Genomic DNA, 18,217 nt, shown 5'->3' with positions numbered 1-18,217 from the left:
CCAGAGGTTTGTGTTGCGAAAAAAAAAAGCTCCGTGATTTTTAAGTGCCACTGTTTGTAGGAATTGCAAGAATCCGTTTTTTCCTGTATCTCCTGAGTTGCTGTGACTTCAGATTTGAATGAACCTTAGGCTGGATTTAACTGAGTAAAAGACAGGGGAACCTGTTAAATTTTACCTGAGCATAGTGAAGTAGATTTTCTTAATATTTCTTTCTAGCGCTGACACAGATGACAAAGTGCTTGTAACTGCAATTTTGCAAGTAAAGTACAGGTCTATCTTTAACAGCAATGTCTGGCATACTAGGGTCCATCCTTGTAGGCAGGTTTTGCTCTGTCCACTCAAGTAATTTCCCTCTCTCTCAGATAGCTGGTGGAGAAAGTGTCTTGGTCGTCTCATGGAGGATATTTTAATTTTCTGCTTGGCTTGGCTGAGCAGCTGTGATTTCAGGATTGGTTGGATTTGCATAAGGTCATTAAGATCCAATAATGATGTTTATTGCTAAGACATCTGCCACTTACATTCATGCAGAGCAAGTAAAATTAAACCTCAGCTAACGTCACTGCTATTACCAACGCAGTTAATGCCAACAGTAAATGCTGTCAATAGGTGAAGATTTCACAGTGGTCTGTAGGTAAGAATGTCTTGAAACTCTGGACCCTCTGGAGAGATGGTAGGCAGTGTGAGCCCAGCAGGCTCTCTTTGAGCAAATCCTGGTTGGGTTGTTCCTGGGGCTGTTTGGGCAGAAGAGGGAGCAAGATCCACACAGTGCTGAGCGGTACCACTGCGGCATCCGGGAGCTGTGCACGTGTTGCATCTGGCTGGGAGAGCAGCACAATGTGTGTGTGTGTCCTGAAGCTTCTCCTGTCCTGGTTCTCTTCAGCTGTGGCTCAGGTACTTCAGCTGATGGGCTCTGCTGTGACCTGTCTCTCTGTAGATGTGGCACTTGGGGACATGGGTTGGTGGTGACCTTGGCAGTGCTGGGGGGATGGTTGGACTCGATGATCTCAGAGGGCTTTTACTGCCTAAACAATTCTGTGATTCTTCAGTGGGTTGCAGAAGTGCTTGGGTTTGGTTGCTGTGAGGTAAAACCAGGGCTTTGCTGGGGACTGAATTCTGCAAACCACGAGGAAGTAGAGTGCTGCTGGGTTTTGTCTTCCTGTCCTCATCAGAGATGAGAGCTGGTACCTGAGGTAGAACCCATTTTATTTTTCTATAATTCCAAAGGCATAAGACATGTATTAACTCCAAACTATGGCCAGTCTGCTTCCCTGAAAATCTGTCCCTGACCTCCATCCGAGTTCAGTGCTTCCTGTAACAGTGGCCAGCAGTTAGTCATCTGTCTTGCTTTGGCAGGAGATCCTGTTGTGTTACCATGGGGTTGATTTGAAGTTGTGTCAGGGATTTGCTGAACAGTAGTGTCAGGAGCACAGCCCCTTCTGGAGGGGACCCCAGCAGGCTGTAAGAGCTCCCCCTCAGCTCAAGGGTAGCCCCTGCAAACCAGGAGCAGCGTGCGAGGAGGTTCCCGCTGTGTGTCTCACTGCGGCTGATGGAAGGGGCTGACAGCCCCTCACAGCTGGTGGTTGTGGCTCAGGGGCTTGCAAGGGGTCTCAGCGAGCAGGAGTTCTGTCAGTCAGCACAGACAAGCATTCAAAAGCCTCTGCTAGGGTGGGGAAGAGCTTCCTGAATCGCTTCTGTGCAGTCCACGTCAAAGAGGAGCATGAAGTCTGACCCAGATTCTCTGCTTCTGGATGCCTTTGGACAGTGGTGGATTCACTGCTGGCACATCTCTGCTGACCTCCACAGACTCTTCAGGCTAATCGCTGCAGGGATTGCCTTTAATCTTTTGACACCCTCGTCCAAGCATTCCTGCCTCTCCACATTAACCAATTAAGTTATTAGCTCTTAATACCTAAAAATCTAGACCTTCTGTGCCAGAGGGTAACAGAGAAACAAGATTAGGGAGACTGCTTCCAAAGCCTAGCATTTCCCAGCAGTGTTTGCAGCTGATCAGAGCCTGAGAATGTCAAGCAAAGAATGGGCCATGAGATGAGGAAAACCCTAAAACAATTCAGAGTGAAAAAGGTCCCTGAAGAACATGGAGGTGATTAGGTGATGTTGAACATACTTGCCCTCGAAGCTGAGCAGAGAGAATACCCAGGAGTGCCTACCCCTCTGGACTCTGCAGCGGGAGCACAAACATCCTGGCCCGGGGAGCAGCAGCCCTGTTCTGTGACATGGGCTCTGTCTGGGGGCAGAGCAGGCTGGACAACAGCCAGCTGGATGGCCTCTGGGAGGAGCATCTCCTGCGTGGGAGAAGAGCTGCCACGCTGCTAAGGTGAGGGAAATAATGTGGAAGAGCAGAAGAGAGAGGGGTCGGTGTTACAGAGGATAAATGGTGAAGCCCTAGGGTGGGCCAGGAGTATAGGATGGGGCATGGTGTATGTTGCTACTGAGTGTTTTGCACTTCAGTGCTAAGGGCAGCAGGTGCCTGATTTTTGGGATTTTCTCTCTGGTGGCTGAACTCCGTGTGTGTGCTAGGTGGAGGAGATCGTGTGTGCTGGGTGGGGTCACAGCTTCAGGAGTTACAAATGACAGAAATCAAGCTAGAACTGATAAAATCTTGATTTTTCTGCTCTCCAGCCATTTAAAAAGGGAAATAAGCATTCCGAGTAGTAAACGTTGCATGTGAGAGGTTGCAGGGTGAAAGTTTACCAATGAGAAACCTGGCATCTGACATGGGTCATTTGAACCCCACAGGTGATGCTGTGGTGTGCAGGGGAGCAGGCACTGTCAGTCCCAGGGACTCGTTGGGGGGATGCTCTCATTTAAGCCTGGACTTCAGAGCTGTTCTTTTCAGCTCGGGGCTGCTGGGTTCAGTCCCCACTGAGTGGTCAAGAGACAGCTGATGGGCACTTGTCTGGGGTTTGACTTTCAGCATCCATGCTGAGCAAAGTGCAGAGGACCTTAAGCAGCATCCTGAAAACCGGGTGGAATAATGTCAAAGTATTTTATAAACGCTCACACAAGAATTGCTCAGTCGGGACGAAGGGGCACACGGCCTATAAATGTGAGATTTAATTAAGAATCTCTGAATAGAATTATGACCCCATCTCTATGTTTCTGCATTTGGAAATTTTCATCAGAAGGCGTTGTCCATTCATCTATCTCTGTGTGCCTTGAAATGTATTGTCAGCTGGTATAAATCTCATCTGACTCAAGGGCTTTAAAGGCCTGCTTTTTTATTTCAGATTGGAGTTTCTAACATGGCAGTGGTTGCATAAAGAGACTTTACACTGGGCATAAATTACATCCACATAAAAAAGCCATAGTATTAAGAGGTTGCGGAGATTTTTGAAGTATAATGGTCAGTATCTTTTTACAGCATTTGTTTTGCTAGCGGTTCTGGAAAATTCCAATATTGTAAGAGTTAATATGAAGAGAAATTTGGGAACTGGTTTTGCTAACACTCTGAAATAGAACCTTTCTTCAGCTACCATAGAAAAGAAAATAAAGTTACTGTTCATTTGACTGAATTCGTGCATAAGCATGAGTGGAGGATATGGTCAGAAAATACATTTATATGTTCAGGTCTGAGTCAGTGTAAATGAAGCATCTCCCATCTGCCTCCATCAGCTTTACACCTGTGAAGGATGTGACCCACAGCGTTTGAAATGCACTCCAGAAATGGGAAATACAGATTTGAGGAGAAGCTTTTACATGAGGGGACTTCCTAGATTCAAGAGATAGACTCATACTGAAGATGTTACCACCACATAACTGCTTTAATCTGTCCTTCTGAATACTATTTATGAAGTTAAAACTTACTCACTGGTATTTTTTCTTCTAAGTTCTGAATTGCGAGCTTGTTCAGCCTGCAGTGACAATTCCTCCTCATTTCTGTGGCTTTGGGAGGTGTCAAGTGACACGAACTGCATAGCAATGCCATTTTATTCTCCACTGCATATAAATTACTCGGTTTTGTTTGTGTCACTTTGCTGGAGTGTTAACGTGAGTGTTTGTCCCAAAACCTGTGGAGATGCACCCAGGGCTGTAGTGACACCGATCCGTGTGTTTGTGCTGGGAAAGCTGAGCCCCTTCTGCTGCCCTGGCAGACTCCTTGGAGGCAGGCTGCCCTGGGAACACACAGCCTGACCTGGGGACAGCTGAGTCTGCAGGAGCTTCAGACTTGGCCATGCCCGTGTCCCTCAGCTGTTCCAGGAGCCCCAGAAGGTGCTGCCTGTCCTGGGTCTCCTCCTGGAGTCCAGCTCACCCTGAGGGTCAGGCTGGGCTGTGGCACACGCTGCTGCCGTGGCAGTGGTGTGGTGAGAGCCTGGCTGACATCCTCTCTTTGCCTCTTTCCCCAGGTTGTTGCGCTGTCGTCGTGGAGTCTCCTGAGAGATTCAATCTACTACACCCTGTCTGTTGTTGCACTCATTGTGGTAAGTTTTTGAAGGTTGTTCTTCTCTGGGAGCCTGTGTCTACTGCCACCTGTAAAGGGAACCTGCTATGGAGTCACAGGCTCGTAGCTGAAATCCTAGCTCCAGCAGTCCTGTGGATTTGTGCTTGTGGAAAACTGCTTGTAGTCTCCGTGGTTCTGCAGGAAAGCTCGGCCCAAGGGTAGGACATGGAGTGTCCAGAGCCATAGCTGGTGTGGGCTGCATCAGCCCAGTGCGGACACAGGCTGCAGAGCTAAAACCCTGTGCTGAGCCCCCTTGCAGGGGATGCTTCAGTGATGTCCAGCAACAACCTCTGTGGTTTCCTAAAAAATGTGTACTAATTGGTATTGGTTGCATCCCTGGTGCAGACGCGGCACTTCCCTGTGGGCGCTTCGGAGGGGCCGGGCGGCGGGGCTGTGGCGGGGGGGTCCCGGCACACGGCAGGTCCCTTGTCAGCCGTGCCCGGCGAGAATGGGGAGCGCGGGGCTGGTGGGCCACGACAGCCACCTGCCGGTGCGGGCTGTGGGGCTCACCCTGAGGGCTCACCCTGACAGTGCCGGGGTGTGCCCTGCGCCTGCCCTGGCAGCCCTCACCGCAGAGCTGGTCCTTCCCTCAGCCCTCACCAAGGAGCTGGTCCTTCCCTCAGCCCTCACCAAGGAGCTGGTCCTTCCCTCAGCCCTCCCCAGGCCCAGGAGGAGGCCGTGTCCCGGTGGGACCAGCCAAGTGGGTCAGAGGTGTGCAGCCCCTTCTTGGCTCCCAGCTGTTTTCCCTGTAGCTGCTGCAACAGCCCTGGTTAACACCAGGATTCCAAGTACCTACCTGCCTTGACTAGGTGAGAGAAACTGAGGGTTGAGAAGTTCAAATGCTGGGTAGAAGGGCAGTGCCAAACTACACCTCAGCTTAATGCCATTGCCCCAAGCCCTGTCTCCTGCCTCAGGTGATGAGCTGTTTTCAGCTATGGCTTTGTGTATAACATGCTATTTTTAAACCTTTTCTCCACAGTTTATTTATGACGAAAGAGTTTCCTGGTAAGTGAATCCCTTTTCATTTTTTCTGATTACACACAAAAGCTGCCACAATTAGGGTTCCTCAGGGGAGGAGGGGGAAGCTGGAAAGTTCTGCAGGGCAGCAGTTTCCTGCTGTGTGAGAAACATCAGCACAAGATGGGCTAGAAAACTAATTTTTTGCGCTAGAAAGGCCAGGAGAGTGTTGTTCAGGCTGTTCCTGGTAGAGCAGCAGCAGTCAGTGCCCTCTGCTTACCCTGCAGCCGCCCAGGGATGGCAGTGTGCTCAGCAAAGGTGTGGGTGTGCCAGAAGGGGCCACCCAAGCAGTCCTAAATAATTGTATTCCATTATTTGGATTTTTAAAAATTTAAAAAACTGAAAGTTCCTAAGGCGATATTAAAGAGCGAATGATCAGTTAAAAAAAATTAGAAAATTAATATCCCCATCAATGTGCGTTAGTGTGGTGCAGTAGGTACGGTAGGCTAGGAGGGCTTCAGACACTTTTAGAAGTGTGCTGCCAGTTGCTTTGGTCTCGAGGTGTTGTTTCCAGTCCCTGTCTGGCTGGAGGTGGCAGTGCAGGTGGCTTTGGTGTCGCTCCCAGCCGCTGTAATTTGGATTACAAGCACTAGGGAGCGTCAGGCCGCTGGGCTCCGCGTTTTCCCTCACTCGCTCTCGGCGGGGGTTTGTGTTGCATTTCAGAGCCGGGTTTCAAGCACCGGCTCTCGCAATGGCTTGGTTTTCTTTGTTTGGTTGGTTGTTTTTTGTTTTTTTGTGGCTTTTTTGTTTGGTTTTTTTTTTTTACTGAAATTGACTGGAGGCCCAGTTGTGCTTAACTGCGCTCCTCAACAAAAACACATCAATGGGGAAGCCGAGTGTTGAAATCACCTGAAGCAGAGCATGAGATGTTGATATGGTTGTGCAGTGTCTCAAAATCCTTAAGGAGCAAGTGGTCCGTGAGTTTTAGTATACAGAGTCTAATAACGGGTGATTTCCAGGACTAGCAGTTTGCCATGGGGAGCTATGCAGAATAGAGCGTTTTGGCCAATGAAGATTACCTAGAAACAAGCTCTGAAAGTCATATTTTGTTTTCACACAAATTTCATTGTTTCATTAGTTTGACCCAGAAACAGCAGAGCAATAAACCTGTCGGTACCCAATCAGCAGTTTAAAGTGGTGCCTGCTGCATTCTCAGTGCTCGTGCAGCAGCAGCAGGGGCGGAGGAGCAGCTGCCCCTTGTTGAGGCTGTGTCTGCGTGCTCAGTGTGCTTTAGCATGCACAGAGCCCCACACCCTGCCTTAGCCATGCAGGCAGAGCAGGACTGCTCCCCTGCCTCGGCCACAGCCCCCATGGCTATTGTCCTTACCGGAGTCTCAGTGGTCCTCGGGTGTGCGATTTGTTCACTGAGCTCCTGAGTTTTGTCACTTGTTCTTAGCTGACAGGCCGATTTGGCCAAGTAAAACCAGAGCAGAAGTCAACAAAACAAGGGAGGCATCATGCATGGATGTGTGAGCCATTTCTTTGTGCATCCCTTTTTTATAGAGGAGTGTTAAGACGGCCCAGGAGGGTCAGGCCTTTCTGCAGGCGTGTGGTGTGCCAGTGTGGGAGTGGCTGAACTGGGGCAGCTGACTGCCGTGCCCTGCTCTGATGTGTTTGTGTTGCTCTTGTTTTTAGGTGGGAGTCCTTAGTCTTAGTGCTGATGTATGTCATCTACATCATTATAATGAAGTAAGTCAAACGTGCCCTCGGCTTTTTTAAACTCTGAGGCTCCCTGCTCCCTTTGCATCACCCAGCCCTCACGACAGAGAAAAGAGGAAACAGCCTCCAGTTCTGCCAGATGTTGGCTGTTAGGGAAAATTTCTCCACAAAAAGGGTTATCCAGGAACAGGCTGCCCATGCTAGTGTGGAATCACCATCCCTGAAGGGGTTTAAAAGACATGTAGATGTGGTACTAAGGGACATGGCTTAGTGGTGGGCTTGGCAGTGCTGGATTAACATTGGACTTGATGATCTTGGAGGTCTTTTTCAACCTTAACTGTGCTATGAATCTGTGCTTTACGGATCTTGCCCTGTGTGAACAGACCAAGGCTAACACCCAAGTCTGTGGCAGAGCAGAGACCTGGATCCATCTTCAAGTCCCACCAAAGCAGGCCTCTTCTGACTCCACTTTAGCACCTCTACTCGGAAATAAACAGGTGTGAGATTGCAGTCTGCTTTTTGTGGCTGTGAAGCTCTGCTGTAGTTCCTGCTTGCTTGGACACCCATGATAAAACTACAGCACAGTCAGCAGTGATTTTCTGAGCATGTGACCTGTGTGACTTCTCTCACACAAGTTCCTGCTAGTAAAACCAGTCTGTTCTGCTGTTCCCAGTCTGTTACCCTCCTCCTGTCTTGTTTTCAAAAGCCAGTGGAAAGGAAACCCAGATTTAAACTGGAACATCGAACAAAACCTACCAGCTGCCAAGCACACCAGTGGTCTTGTCTCAGTAAATAAGAGTAGAGATTTGTTTTGAAATTATGAGTAGAGTAAATATTGTGAGAAAAATTCTCAGAACAGTGAAACACTGAGGCTGGGCTGACGGGAACATGAGTCAGAATTCATCTCACTTCTAATAATTAGAAATTTTCACATGGTGAGTAGCTTCACCCTTGCAACAATTATTTGACCAGCAAGACAGTTGTACTGTCTGAATATTATTTTTTTCCCTGAAAGCAATGCTGTGGTGTGAACAGATGTTTCAGACCTGTTTGGATCTAGCTGGAAAGGTTGTTGCCCTGGTTAGGTACCTCGGCCAGGTGTTTACAGGGGTCTACCCTTGCCTTTGAGCACCATGGTGAGACCCTTGGCTCGTGTTTGTGTCAGCTCGTGGGTACTCTAAGAAACAAGGATTATTCCCCTCCCTGCCACGGTAGAGATGAACTGAGCATATGGCCTTGTGTTTTTGGGGGGGGTCATCCCAGGTAAAACAACACATACTCAGGTGTGATTGTGTGATAAAAAATAAGCTTGGATGATGACAAGGAATGGTTATTCATGATACAGAATATTAATCACACCTAATACATAAGCATACATGTCATTCAAGATTCATGGCTTCTATCTTTCATAGCCTTCTGGGTGCAGAGAGATTGCACGGTGTACAATTTGCTGTGCTCTGGCATACCCCCTAAAAACCAGAGGAGTTTTCTTCCCTCCCTTAGTTGGATTGCACAGAATACGAGTCTAGGAAAGGAGAACTCACAAAGTAAAAGTACATCCTGAGTTTGTTTCTTTTGTGCAGGTACAACTCAACCATACATCACTGCTTTGAGAGGAAGACCAAAAACTCTGCAAACATGGTGAACGGCTTAGCCAGCAACGCGGAAATGGACGACAACAGCAACTGCGACGCCACGGTGGTGTTACTAAAGAAAGGTAACTGTTCCAGTAAGTCACTCTCTCACTTGCATCATTCTGAGCGTTTACAAGCCTGTCCCTGCTCTCAGGGTGTGAACTGCTGCTGTCTTATGAGCCATGAAACAGTGGTGGGCAGGTGGGGTGGGGGCACAGTGTGGTGAGCCCAGCCATCACTGCCTGTGCCAGAGGAGGCAGCTCCGGCCTCTTCCGGGTAATTCTTGCTGCTGGACGAGTGCTTGGCTGTAAGGACTCCTTCAAGCACAGGGCCTGATTATTGAGCCCATTACAGCCACTGAGAGTCCTCCTGCAGGTGCTGTTACTCTGCACTGACATTGCCCGTTCACATCATCTCCAGTTAAATTTAACTCCATTCCAAAGGGGCATCAACTGAGCAGAGAAGGAGGCCCTGCTTAGACCAGTGCATGCTCTTCTCCTAGTGAGGGCTCTGTGTGGGTCTGAGTGGTGTGCTCTTACTGCACGTGCTGTCTTGAAAGTGCACAGCTTTGCCATGTGAGTGATCTTTAAGAGTATTTCACTTTGGCTGAGATCTGCTCCTGTTTAACTTCAGTATGATCACGTATAAAAATAATGGTGTTTCTTCAGCTTAAAAAAAAATTCCCCACCCCATAGCTCAGCAGCAGCAGTTCAATGTCTGCATTTGCAAGCGTGTGCTAAACTGTATTTGAAGTGGGTTTTTTTTGTCTTTGAAACATTCAACAAGCATGTGCAGTGACTGCTTGGGATTTATATGCACCTGTCCTCAGGAATAACACCTCCCCTTGCCCTGAGACATGGATTTAGGCTAAGAAGCAGCTCTGTCATGTTGAAATCAGTCTTGGTCTCTACCTACAGATGGGCTGCCCCTTTTGTTTTGCTAGTCTACAAAAACGTAAATTTAAAAACCCAGGTCTTTTCCTGCAATTGGTGATTGAGAGGCATAGTCTATATGCAGTAAGCAACAAACATGAAATCAAACCCTTTGATCTGGCAGAGTACCCTGTTGCAGAGGGAAGGCTGCTAGGAGTGCTGTGCACTCTGATTTGGGGAATCTGCTTTTGTTCTCTGTCACAACAATCTGTGCCGGCAAGATACTCTTACCAGGAAAACTGGACTGGGAAAACTCAGTGACTGTAAACTCAGGCTTTGCCCATCCAGCTTTACTCAGTGCCCTCAGGGTTAGCTCTGATAGTGGGATTTGGTTTAAATGTCCCTGCAATGTGTCTTTGCATGACAGCTGCTCAGCTGCTGGTAACTTTTTGGTTTGGACACTTGTGGTTACTCAAACTGGCTGAGGAAAGAACAGGAAAGCATTGCTTCATCTTGAGGATTGTTCCTGTATTTCCTTGGCAGAGGGCCCCTGGAGGCCTGGACAGAGAGTGGTGCTGCTGTCTGTCCCAGCCAGGGGCACAGGGTCACAAACAGCACCTGCCCAACTGAGTGCCCTGAGGGTTTCAGACACTGTTTGTTTTCTGAGGCCTTTTCTGAACAAAGAGAAAAAGACTGAAACAGAAGGATTTCTGTTTTGGGGCAGTTCCCCCAGGTGCCATTCAACAAATGCCAGTGTGGAAAAACTCACAAAGAAAAGCTGTCTGGCTATTTTGATTATTTTTTCCTTTTTTTTTTTTTGATATGGAGGAGCTGAGGAGTTGACTTGACTATTTTGGATTCATCCAACAGTCAGAAAAAAAAGTGACACAAAGGCCAGAGAGATACTGTTCTGTAAGACTTAACAGTGATGGTAAAAACCAGTAATGCCACGAAACATTTGCCAGTGTTCAGCACTGATTTTAGTAAACCAGAGCAGAAATATGTCAGGTAAGGCCTCAGGTTTCCCTGCTGCCAAGTTCCAGTCGTGGCACAGAATTCACAGCCTGAGGTGGCTCCAGGCACAGGAGGGATGAACCCCAGAGGCAATGGGCACGAGCACCACGCCCCAGGTGGAGCACAGTTAAGGTACCTGCCCCTCTCTCCTTGTCCCTTTGCTCCCATACCATGGGCCACCCTGGCACATGCTCTTGCTGCTGGGTTTGGTGGCACTTCCCAGCCATGAGCTGCAGGGCCAGGATGCAGAAACCTGCTTTTTGTTTGCACTGGTACCTCGCAGGAACACAGGGATGATTTCTTTGCTGCTGTGTACAGTTAATTAATGGTGGGTGAGGACAATATCCCCACGGAAGTGCAGGATAACTGGAATTAGTGCAGCTTTCCTGAGTTTCTACCTTGGTGGGATAGCTGCCGTGGAAGCAGTGGGCTGCCTAACCCAGGCCTGTGATGAACTGTGCAGAGCAGATGGAGTTCTCTGTAAGGAGCACGAGTGGCAATACCATACTGGCAGTTTATTTAAAGACAGAAATGTAGGATGTGTAAGAGGCAGACGTCAAGGACAGAGGTGGCATATTTTGAGTGGTGGTAGCTGAAGGAATGGTTCTTACAAAGAACTTCTGGAACCCGTGGGTTTATCGTTCTGAGAGCTATATAGGGCAGAGGGAGAGACTGCTGGAAGAAGACCTCAATTTCTTTTTGTTCCCTGGCTGCAGGAAATTTCCACCGTAAAGCCTCGGTGATCATGGTTGATGAGCTGCTCTCTGCCTACCCACACCAGCTTTCCTTTTCCGAGGCTGGGCTCCGGATCATGATAACCAGCCATTTCCCTCCCAAAACACGGCTCTCCATGGCCAGCCGCATGTTAATCAACGAGGTGTGTCTTCTGTCTCCCTCACCAGCCCTTCTCCTTCTCATTTTGCCTTTTCCTGTAGCAGTGTTTGGGTTGAAATGGAACTCTTGTGTTTCTTCGGGATCCCTGATAGCCCTCTCCCATATTTTATCCTTCTGACATTGACTTCACTAAATCATCCCTTGCTGTCTGTCCACGTGGAGATTTTAGCAGAGCAAGTTTCAGATTGTTAGGAGGTTGTGTTACCTGTAGTGTTGCTCACAGGGGGTGCCCCCTGCATTGATCTGATAACATCACTTGCACTTGTTTAATAATATGGCGCTCCCCTGAGTCTGCACTTAGTCTGTCCCTAGTCTTGGAGTGCTCCTGGAGTCAATTCCACAGCCACTGGTTCTTCTCTTGTAAAAGTTGCATATGTGAGATTTATCTAGTGGTCTGCAGGCAAGCATCGTGTTTTACCTGATTGAAATTCATCCCTTTTGCTTTTAAAGCCAAATTTTTAAAGAATTCTACACGTCTGTCTTTCTCTGTTCCTCCCTTTCTCTTGAAAAAATCAAATTTAAAAAAATCTATCTTTCAGCAAGACTTTGTGCCTGTGTTTACAGAGGCAGAGGCTGATCAACAGCAGGACTTACAGCAACGGTGAGTCGGAAGTGGCAATCAAAATCCCTGTGAAGCACGTGGTTGAGAACGGGACGGGCCCCGGGAGCTCCGCGGAGCGGGGCGTGAACGGCGGCCGGCGGGACGAGGACGTGGCCGAGGCCGGGAACGAGACCGAGAACGAGGACAACGAGAACAACGAGAACGACGAGGAGGAGGAGGAGGACGATGACGACGATGACCACGAAGGGCCGTACACACCTTTTGACCTCCCCAGTAAGAAGCTGCTGGGTTTGTGTGGTGTTTGTTGCGGACGCACGTGGAGGTACACGTGTCTCTGGGAGTTCCCATCAACCTGCGCTTTGCAGGGAGGGTCCTGGTCACAGGTAACAGAGGAACTGGGAAGCAGCAGGAACCTCTCAGGGTGCAGGCTCCTGGGGCTGGGCACAGCTCTGCTGCAGCTCCTGTGTTGGCCCTGTGCTGCTGTTGCGGTCAGAGAGGAGACAGAGCAGTCTCCACAGGGTGGTTCCTGCCCCCAGAACATGACTCACCCTCTGGAGCAGTGGATCTCTGCTGACTGTGGAGGAAGCTAAGGATGGTGGGGCCGCTGTCGAGGTGCCTGAGTGCAGGTCAGATGTGTCTGTGGCTAGGGCCTACCTTTGCTGGGAAGGGAGGTGGGCTCTTCCCTCGGTGGGACAGTGTAGTGCCAGCCCCCTTCCTTCCTCCCAGGGAGGGATCACATGTGCTCTGACCCACTGCTTAAACTCTCAGGCAGTCACTTCACACTCCTGTGCATCTCCATCTGCCATCACACCGTGGTCCTCTGAACGAGAGATGGCTTGTCATTGTCTGTTTGGTTAGCAGTTAGGCTGAGAGGTCCCTGCCATCTTCCTTGGACGTATTAACAAAATAATAACATCTGGGAATACAGCAGACTAGAATTGTGATTGTTTCCCTTTATTGTTGTTGTTTTACAGGTGGAAAGATAGAAATATTGAAGTGGGTCTTCACATGGCCTTTGAGTTTTGTCCTGTACTTCACCGTGCCCAACTGTAACAAACCCCACTTGGAAAAATGGTTCATGGTTACCTTTGCTTCTTCTACCCTCTGGATTGCAGCTTTTTCTTACATGATGGTGTGGATGGTACGTACCAACTACACCAGGAACCACTGTCTGGGAGAAGAAACAGTAATGGGTTTTGTCAGCCTAGAGGAGTGTACAAGAAGTTCTACACACCTCAGTTTTCAGATGAGAAACCTTATGTCTGCTTCCATTTCTGCTGGACCTGTCCCCACTCAGAGAAGAAAACAGAGTCACTGTGCAGCTTCTGACACATGGTTCACATTGCTTGGAGTCTGGTGTAGGGAGCTGAAAAGAGTGATTAAACCTGGAAATTAGGAAATGGGTGTCATTAGACAAAGGCACCCAAAATTTAAAAATATTAATCAATTTGAAGAATGCTAATTTAACATAGACTGCATAGCAGAGGGAAGAAGAAATTAAAGGTATCTTCTCTCTGCTAACAGGATTTGTTTGCAGTCACTGCATATAGCATTTTCATAGTAGAATGAACCACAGGGCAGTTTCAGTGTCCACTTAGGTAGTGTTTGTAAATAATAATGTCTGCAAACTTCATCCAAGATCAGCAGATGGTTACACAGGGTAGTGGGCCACCATGTAGTCTCTTTTCCAGGTTAGTTTCAGGAAAATTGTGGGTGAAAATTGTGGGTGAAATATATGAAGCAACTAATCAAAGAGAGTACCTAGCAGATGAGTGCTATCCTCTGCCAGTTGATGAATATACCAAAAAACCCTGTCACTGCTTTTCTTTAAAGGAACTGTGAGTTTGTACTGAGAGATACACTCTTGTCTCACAGCACATTGCAGATTTGGGCCAAGCTGGTCTTGGATGTCAGTTCTTGTAAACAGCTTGACAGTTGATTTCCTCTCCTTAGGTGACAATCATTGGGTACACCCTGGGAATTCCAGATGTGATCATGGGCATTACGTTCTTGGCAGCTGGAACCAGTGTGCCAGACTGCATGGCAAGCCTTATTGTAGCAAGGCAAGGTAGGTTCCTCACAGGGATGTCATACTGCTGGGGAAGTGTTTCCTTGTGTTCTCTTTCTCTTTGGGTAGCACGGGTGGCTCCTGCATGTGAAAACATACAGAGCCCTTTTCCTGAGCCTGAAGTTTAAAACAAGAACGAAGAAGGATATAAATCATGTTGCTGTTTTAAAGCAGCTAGCAGGTTCTTAATGGCAGTGCGGAACAAGTTTAAAAGGTTAAAAGTTGCAAGACTGTTCTGAGACACGTGTGATTGTAGCTGGTTTCCACTCCTGCAGGAATGGGGGATATGGCTGTGTCCAACTCCATCGGAAGCAACGTTTTCGATATTTTAATTGGCCTGGGCCTTCCGTGGGCTTTGCAGACCCTGGCAGTGAATTACGGATCATACGTAAGTCCTACACTTGTTCACGTTGTTCTCACTTTATTTATTTTCAGTAAGCCGTGTCTATTTAGGAAAAAGAAAATTAAGGTCCAAAATTCTGTGGATTGGATTTGAAAAAACAAAACAAATAGTTTTGGTCTGTTACGATTTGGGAGAAGCAGCAATTGATTGTGACTGAACAATCTCCTTCCTTTGGAGGACAAGTACTTCCATTTCCTCCTTAAAGACAGAAGTCTGTGCTGAAATAAGCTAGCTCACTAGAGTACACTGGATGATTTTCACACTCTTGAATATATTCCATATAATATTTAATATTCCATATAAGAAGGATGGCCCTGTTTTTGATAAGCCAGAGGGGATAAACACGCAGGTGAAATGTAAAGGATAGATGAGAGCTGTAAGGCTCTCTGGTGTTATGTTAACATACTGGAAAGTGAAGGAAACTTAAATAATTGGGTGTTTCAGAGCATGACCATCAGCAGAAAACTCCTCAGAGCTTTCCTGTTTAAGCAAAAAACTACCCAACACTAATGAACTCACCCTTCACTTCCCAAATGATAAAAGAGCCACCCCCTGGCCCCAGCGTTGTTACAAGGTTCCTTCTGAGAAGGAAGAGGAGGAGATGCTACAAAGTTCTAGGTGGAGGTTTCTGTGGCTGTTGTTGTTAGCTGAACACCACTCAGACAGCAGTGTGGGACAGAGGAAAGATTACAGTCACTGAGTGAGTGCAAAGTTAAAAGACAGGAGAAGCCTGGACTTGCTGAGGTTGGCAGGTACCTCTGGAGATGGTCTGGTCCCCAACCCTCTGCTCAAGGCCGGGTCAGCTAGAGCAGAATGCTTAGGACCATGTCCAGTTGGCTCCTGAGTTACCTCCAAGGATGGAGTGTGCACAGCCACAGCCTCTCTCAGCAGCCTGCTCTGTTGTTTGAGCAGTCTCACAGTGAAAAAGTATTGCTGTATTTAAATGGAATCTCTGTATTTCAAATTGTGTGTGTTGCCTCTTGTCCTTTCAGTGGATATCACTCAGAAGAGTCTGGCTGCACCTCCTCTGTCCTCTCCCATTAGGTATTAATGCACATCAGTAAGGTCCCCCTGAGTCTTCTCTTCTGGATGAACAGTGCCAGCTCTCTGCCCCGTCATCCAGCTCATTAAATAAAGACAGTAAGCATGACTGACCCCTGGGGTAAGGCCCCAGTGACTGACCTCCAGCTGGGCTTGGAGCACAGTGGTTTGACTGGTTGTCAGTCTGCTCCACTGTCCGCTGTTCTGGGCTGTTCTTCCTTTGTTTGTCTCTGAGGTTGTTTGAGAGACAGTGTCAAAAGCCTTCCAAAGCCAACATAAACAATGTTTGTTGCTCTCCCCTCACCCAGCAAGTCCCCCTCATCACAGGAGGTATCAGGCTGGGCAAACAGGATTTCCCCTCCATCAGTTTGTCTGCTCACAATCACCTTCTTGTCCTTCATATATTTAGAAGTGGCTCCCAGGATTATGTGCTCCATCGTCTTCCCAGAGCTCAAGGTCAGGCTGACCAGCCTTTAGCTCCTCAGATCTTCCCTCTTCTTGAGTATAGGAGTGCCAAAATGAAGCAGTCTTTAGGAATAAAATCCCTATCTTTATCCGCAGCTCATCTGTATTTTTGCAGAAAAGGATGAAGACGAGTGGCTGAACAGATGCAGCCAGCTTTCATGGAGGCATAACAATATCACTACTGTGTTGCACACCCAAAATGTCCATTGTACAGTGTGATCACGTGGTTGGAAAAGGCAGTCTTGGAAACAGCCCCACAATTAGCAAAGAGAGTTTCCTCAGTTTTCCCTTGCAGGTCCTGGATTTCTCTCCAAATCCTCGGGTAACTGGACTTCAAAACAAAACAAGCCCCCTCTTTCACCCTCTTGTTATTGGTAATTAGTTACTGAAGTATTACTGAGTTGCCAAGAAAGGCTGGCGTTAGCTGGGTCAGTGTTAAGAGCTCCGAGGTGCTGGTTGTTATTTGGGAACGTTCCCAAGTGCCTGGCACCCAGGTCAGCAGGGGCATCAGACATGGAGCTCCAGGTCCCTGAGGTCCCTCATGCCAAGCCTTGGACTGCTGGTGTGAGCAGGGCCTGCTGAATGGGTGGGGTTCATGAGCTGAGGCCAGCCTGGTTGTCCACTAAATGTCACTGAGTCAGAAGCACTAGGTAGTTTCTGAGCTAATAGTCAGGATTTAGTGCTGCTCCTTTGGTATTTGGCAGGACCCAAATGTGTCTTTGTGGTATCTCCTCCAAAAGAGGAACTCCTCAAAGCAGTGGTGATGCCCCTGACTTGCATATAGAGGGGAGGAGAGAGTTGTAGAAGACCAAAAGAGCTTCCTTGACCATAATTACTTTTGTGTGGTGATCCAAAACCATGGTTGCCTCCCTAGAATGTTTAATGTAAGTGGACTGTGGCAAAGTTAAGCTTCTGCTGAAAGTAGAGAGTAAACACATTTTAGTAAACCAGCTGTAATAACTTTTGTGGAAGCCAAAACCAGGAGACTGTGTGATTTGGAAGTTAAACTTCAAAGCAGAAGAACCTTCTAGAAGCCCCCTCCAGCCTTGTTTTTCTGGGATTCTACACACTCATGGCTTTTTCCAGAGTGTGGTGTATATCTCTAATATGATGCTCTGTAAAATCCGTACATATATATCATGTTCCAGGCTGCCTGACTCCAAATCCCCTGTGGACAGTGTTGCTCCCTGTTAATGCTGGTGTAAGGAGTTCTGGCAATTACCATGCAGAAATGGAGAGGAGGGTGTGCTCTTTGTTCCCCGTGGTCTGCTGCACCTGGGTGGAGCAGCTTGGGGACTGCCATTAGGTGCTTTCTGAACGTTCTCAGCCATCCTGGGAAGTGGCCTCAGGTGGAATCAGGCCTTGTTGTTTAAACAAGCTCACTCTATGGAATAGTGTCTGAGGGGGAAAGATCTTGTGATCTAATAGATGAGTCCAGAAAAGAGCAAGAGGGAGGCTGTCAGGGAGACTAATGGGCTTGCTGGAGTCACAGTAGGTGAATGGCAGAACTGGAAGTAAACTGTGAATCTCTGGAGAGAGGTGTCCTGGTGCTGAATTGCTAAATCTCATTGTGATTAAGTGCCTCTCTTCTGACAGCCCCTTCCCCAGGCCCGTTGTCAGCAGATGTTTCAGCTCAATATTTATTTTATTCTTCCTTCCTTGTTACAAGAAAGGAATGGAAAACCATCTTTTGCTTCTCAGGCTGCATCTTGGAAGCATCTGTCACTTGGTTTAGAGAAAGAGGTCTTCCTTCTTCTGTTTTTCTGCTTAAAAGGGAACATTTCCCTGCAGGATGTCGGTGCCCTGCAGTCAGAGACAGCCTGACCAGGGAGTTGCACCCCCATGCTGTGCTGTAGGAAGCTGGCACACCGGGCAGAGCTGTGCAGAGCCAGGGCACTGCTCTCTGGTACCGCTCACCGTGCCTCGCCTGCGTGTGTCTGTTGCACCAGCCAGGCCTGTCTCAGTGTGATCATCACCGGGCAGCACTGGATTTTTGTTCTCTTCCTTCCAGTGCTGGCTGGAGCCAGTCCAAACCCAAGCCAGAGAATGCTCCGTCTCATGCTTCTCCAAGAAAAAGTGTCGGTGGCAAGAAGAAAAGGTCCTGCTTTGCCCTCAGCCTTTGCCTTCAG

At 48.1% G+C, this 18,217-nt stretch overlaps 1 protein-coding gene across 5 annotated transcripts in view; it reads left to right on the top strand.

Moving 5' to 3' along the window:
- SLC24A3 (solute carrier family 24 member 3) overlaps nucleotides 1-18,217 on the top strand; it is a 124,337-nt gene that overhangs the window by 85,659 nt on the left and 20,461 nt on the right. For 4 of the 5 annotated variants that reach the window (XR_001878428.1, XR_001878427.1, XM_017837418.1 and 1 more), the window contains 9 exons: nucleotides 4,365-4,439; nucleotides 5,439-5,464; nucleotides 7,112-7,165; nucleotides 8,719-8,864; nucleotides 11,372-11,532; nucleotides 12,114-12,384; nucleotides 13,086-13,252; nucleotides 14,065-14,179; nucleotides 14,455-14,567. Coding sequence is in view for 3 of the 5 variants with exons in the window: in XM_017837418.1 (XP_017692907.1) it covers nucleotides 4,365-4,439; nucleotides 5,439-5,464; nucleotides 7,112-7,165; nucleotides 8,719-8,864; nucleotides 11,372-11,532; nucleotides 12,114-12,384; nucleotides 13,086-13,252; nucleotides 14,065-14,179; nucleotides 14,455-14,567 (1,128 nt within the window). In the remaining 2 variants the exon portion in view is untranslated. The remainder of the gene's footprint in view (nucleotides 1-4,364; nucleotides 4,440-5,438; nucleotides 5,465-7,111; nucleotides 7,166-8,718; nucleotides 8,865-11,371; nucleotides 11,533-12,113; nucleotides 12,385-13,085; nucleotides 13,253-14,064; nucleotides 14,180-14,454; nucleotides 14,568-18,217) is intronic. The other variant, XM_017837419.1, reaches the window with a different exon arrangement.

Source organism: Lepidothrix coronata, unplaced genomic scaffold (genome assembly GCF_001604755.1).
Source record: "Lepidothrix coronata isolate B3197 unplaced genomic scaffold, Lepidothrix_coronata-1.0 Scaffold304, whole genome shotgun sequence".
In the NCBI taxonomy this organism is placed as follows: Eukaryota; Metazoa; Chordata; class Aves; order Passeriformes; family Pipridae; genus Lepidothrix; species Lepidothrix coronata.
This window is presented reverse-complemented; position numbering and strand designations above follow the sequence as displayed.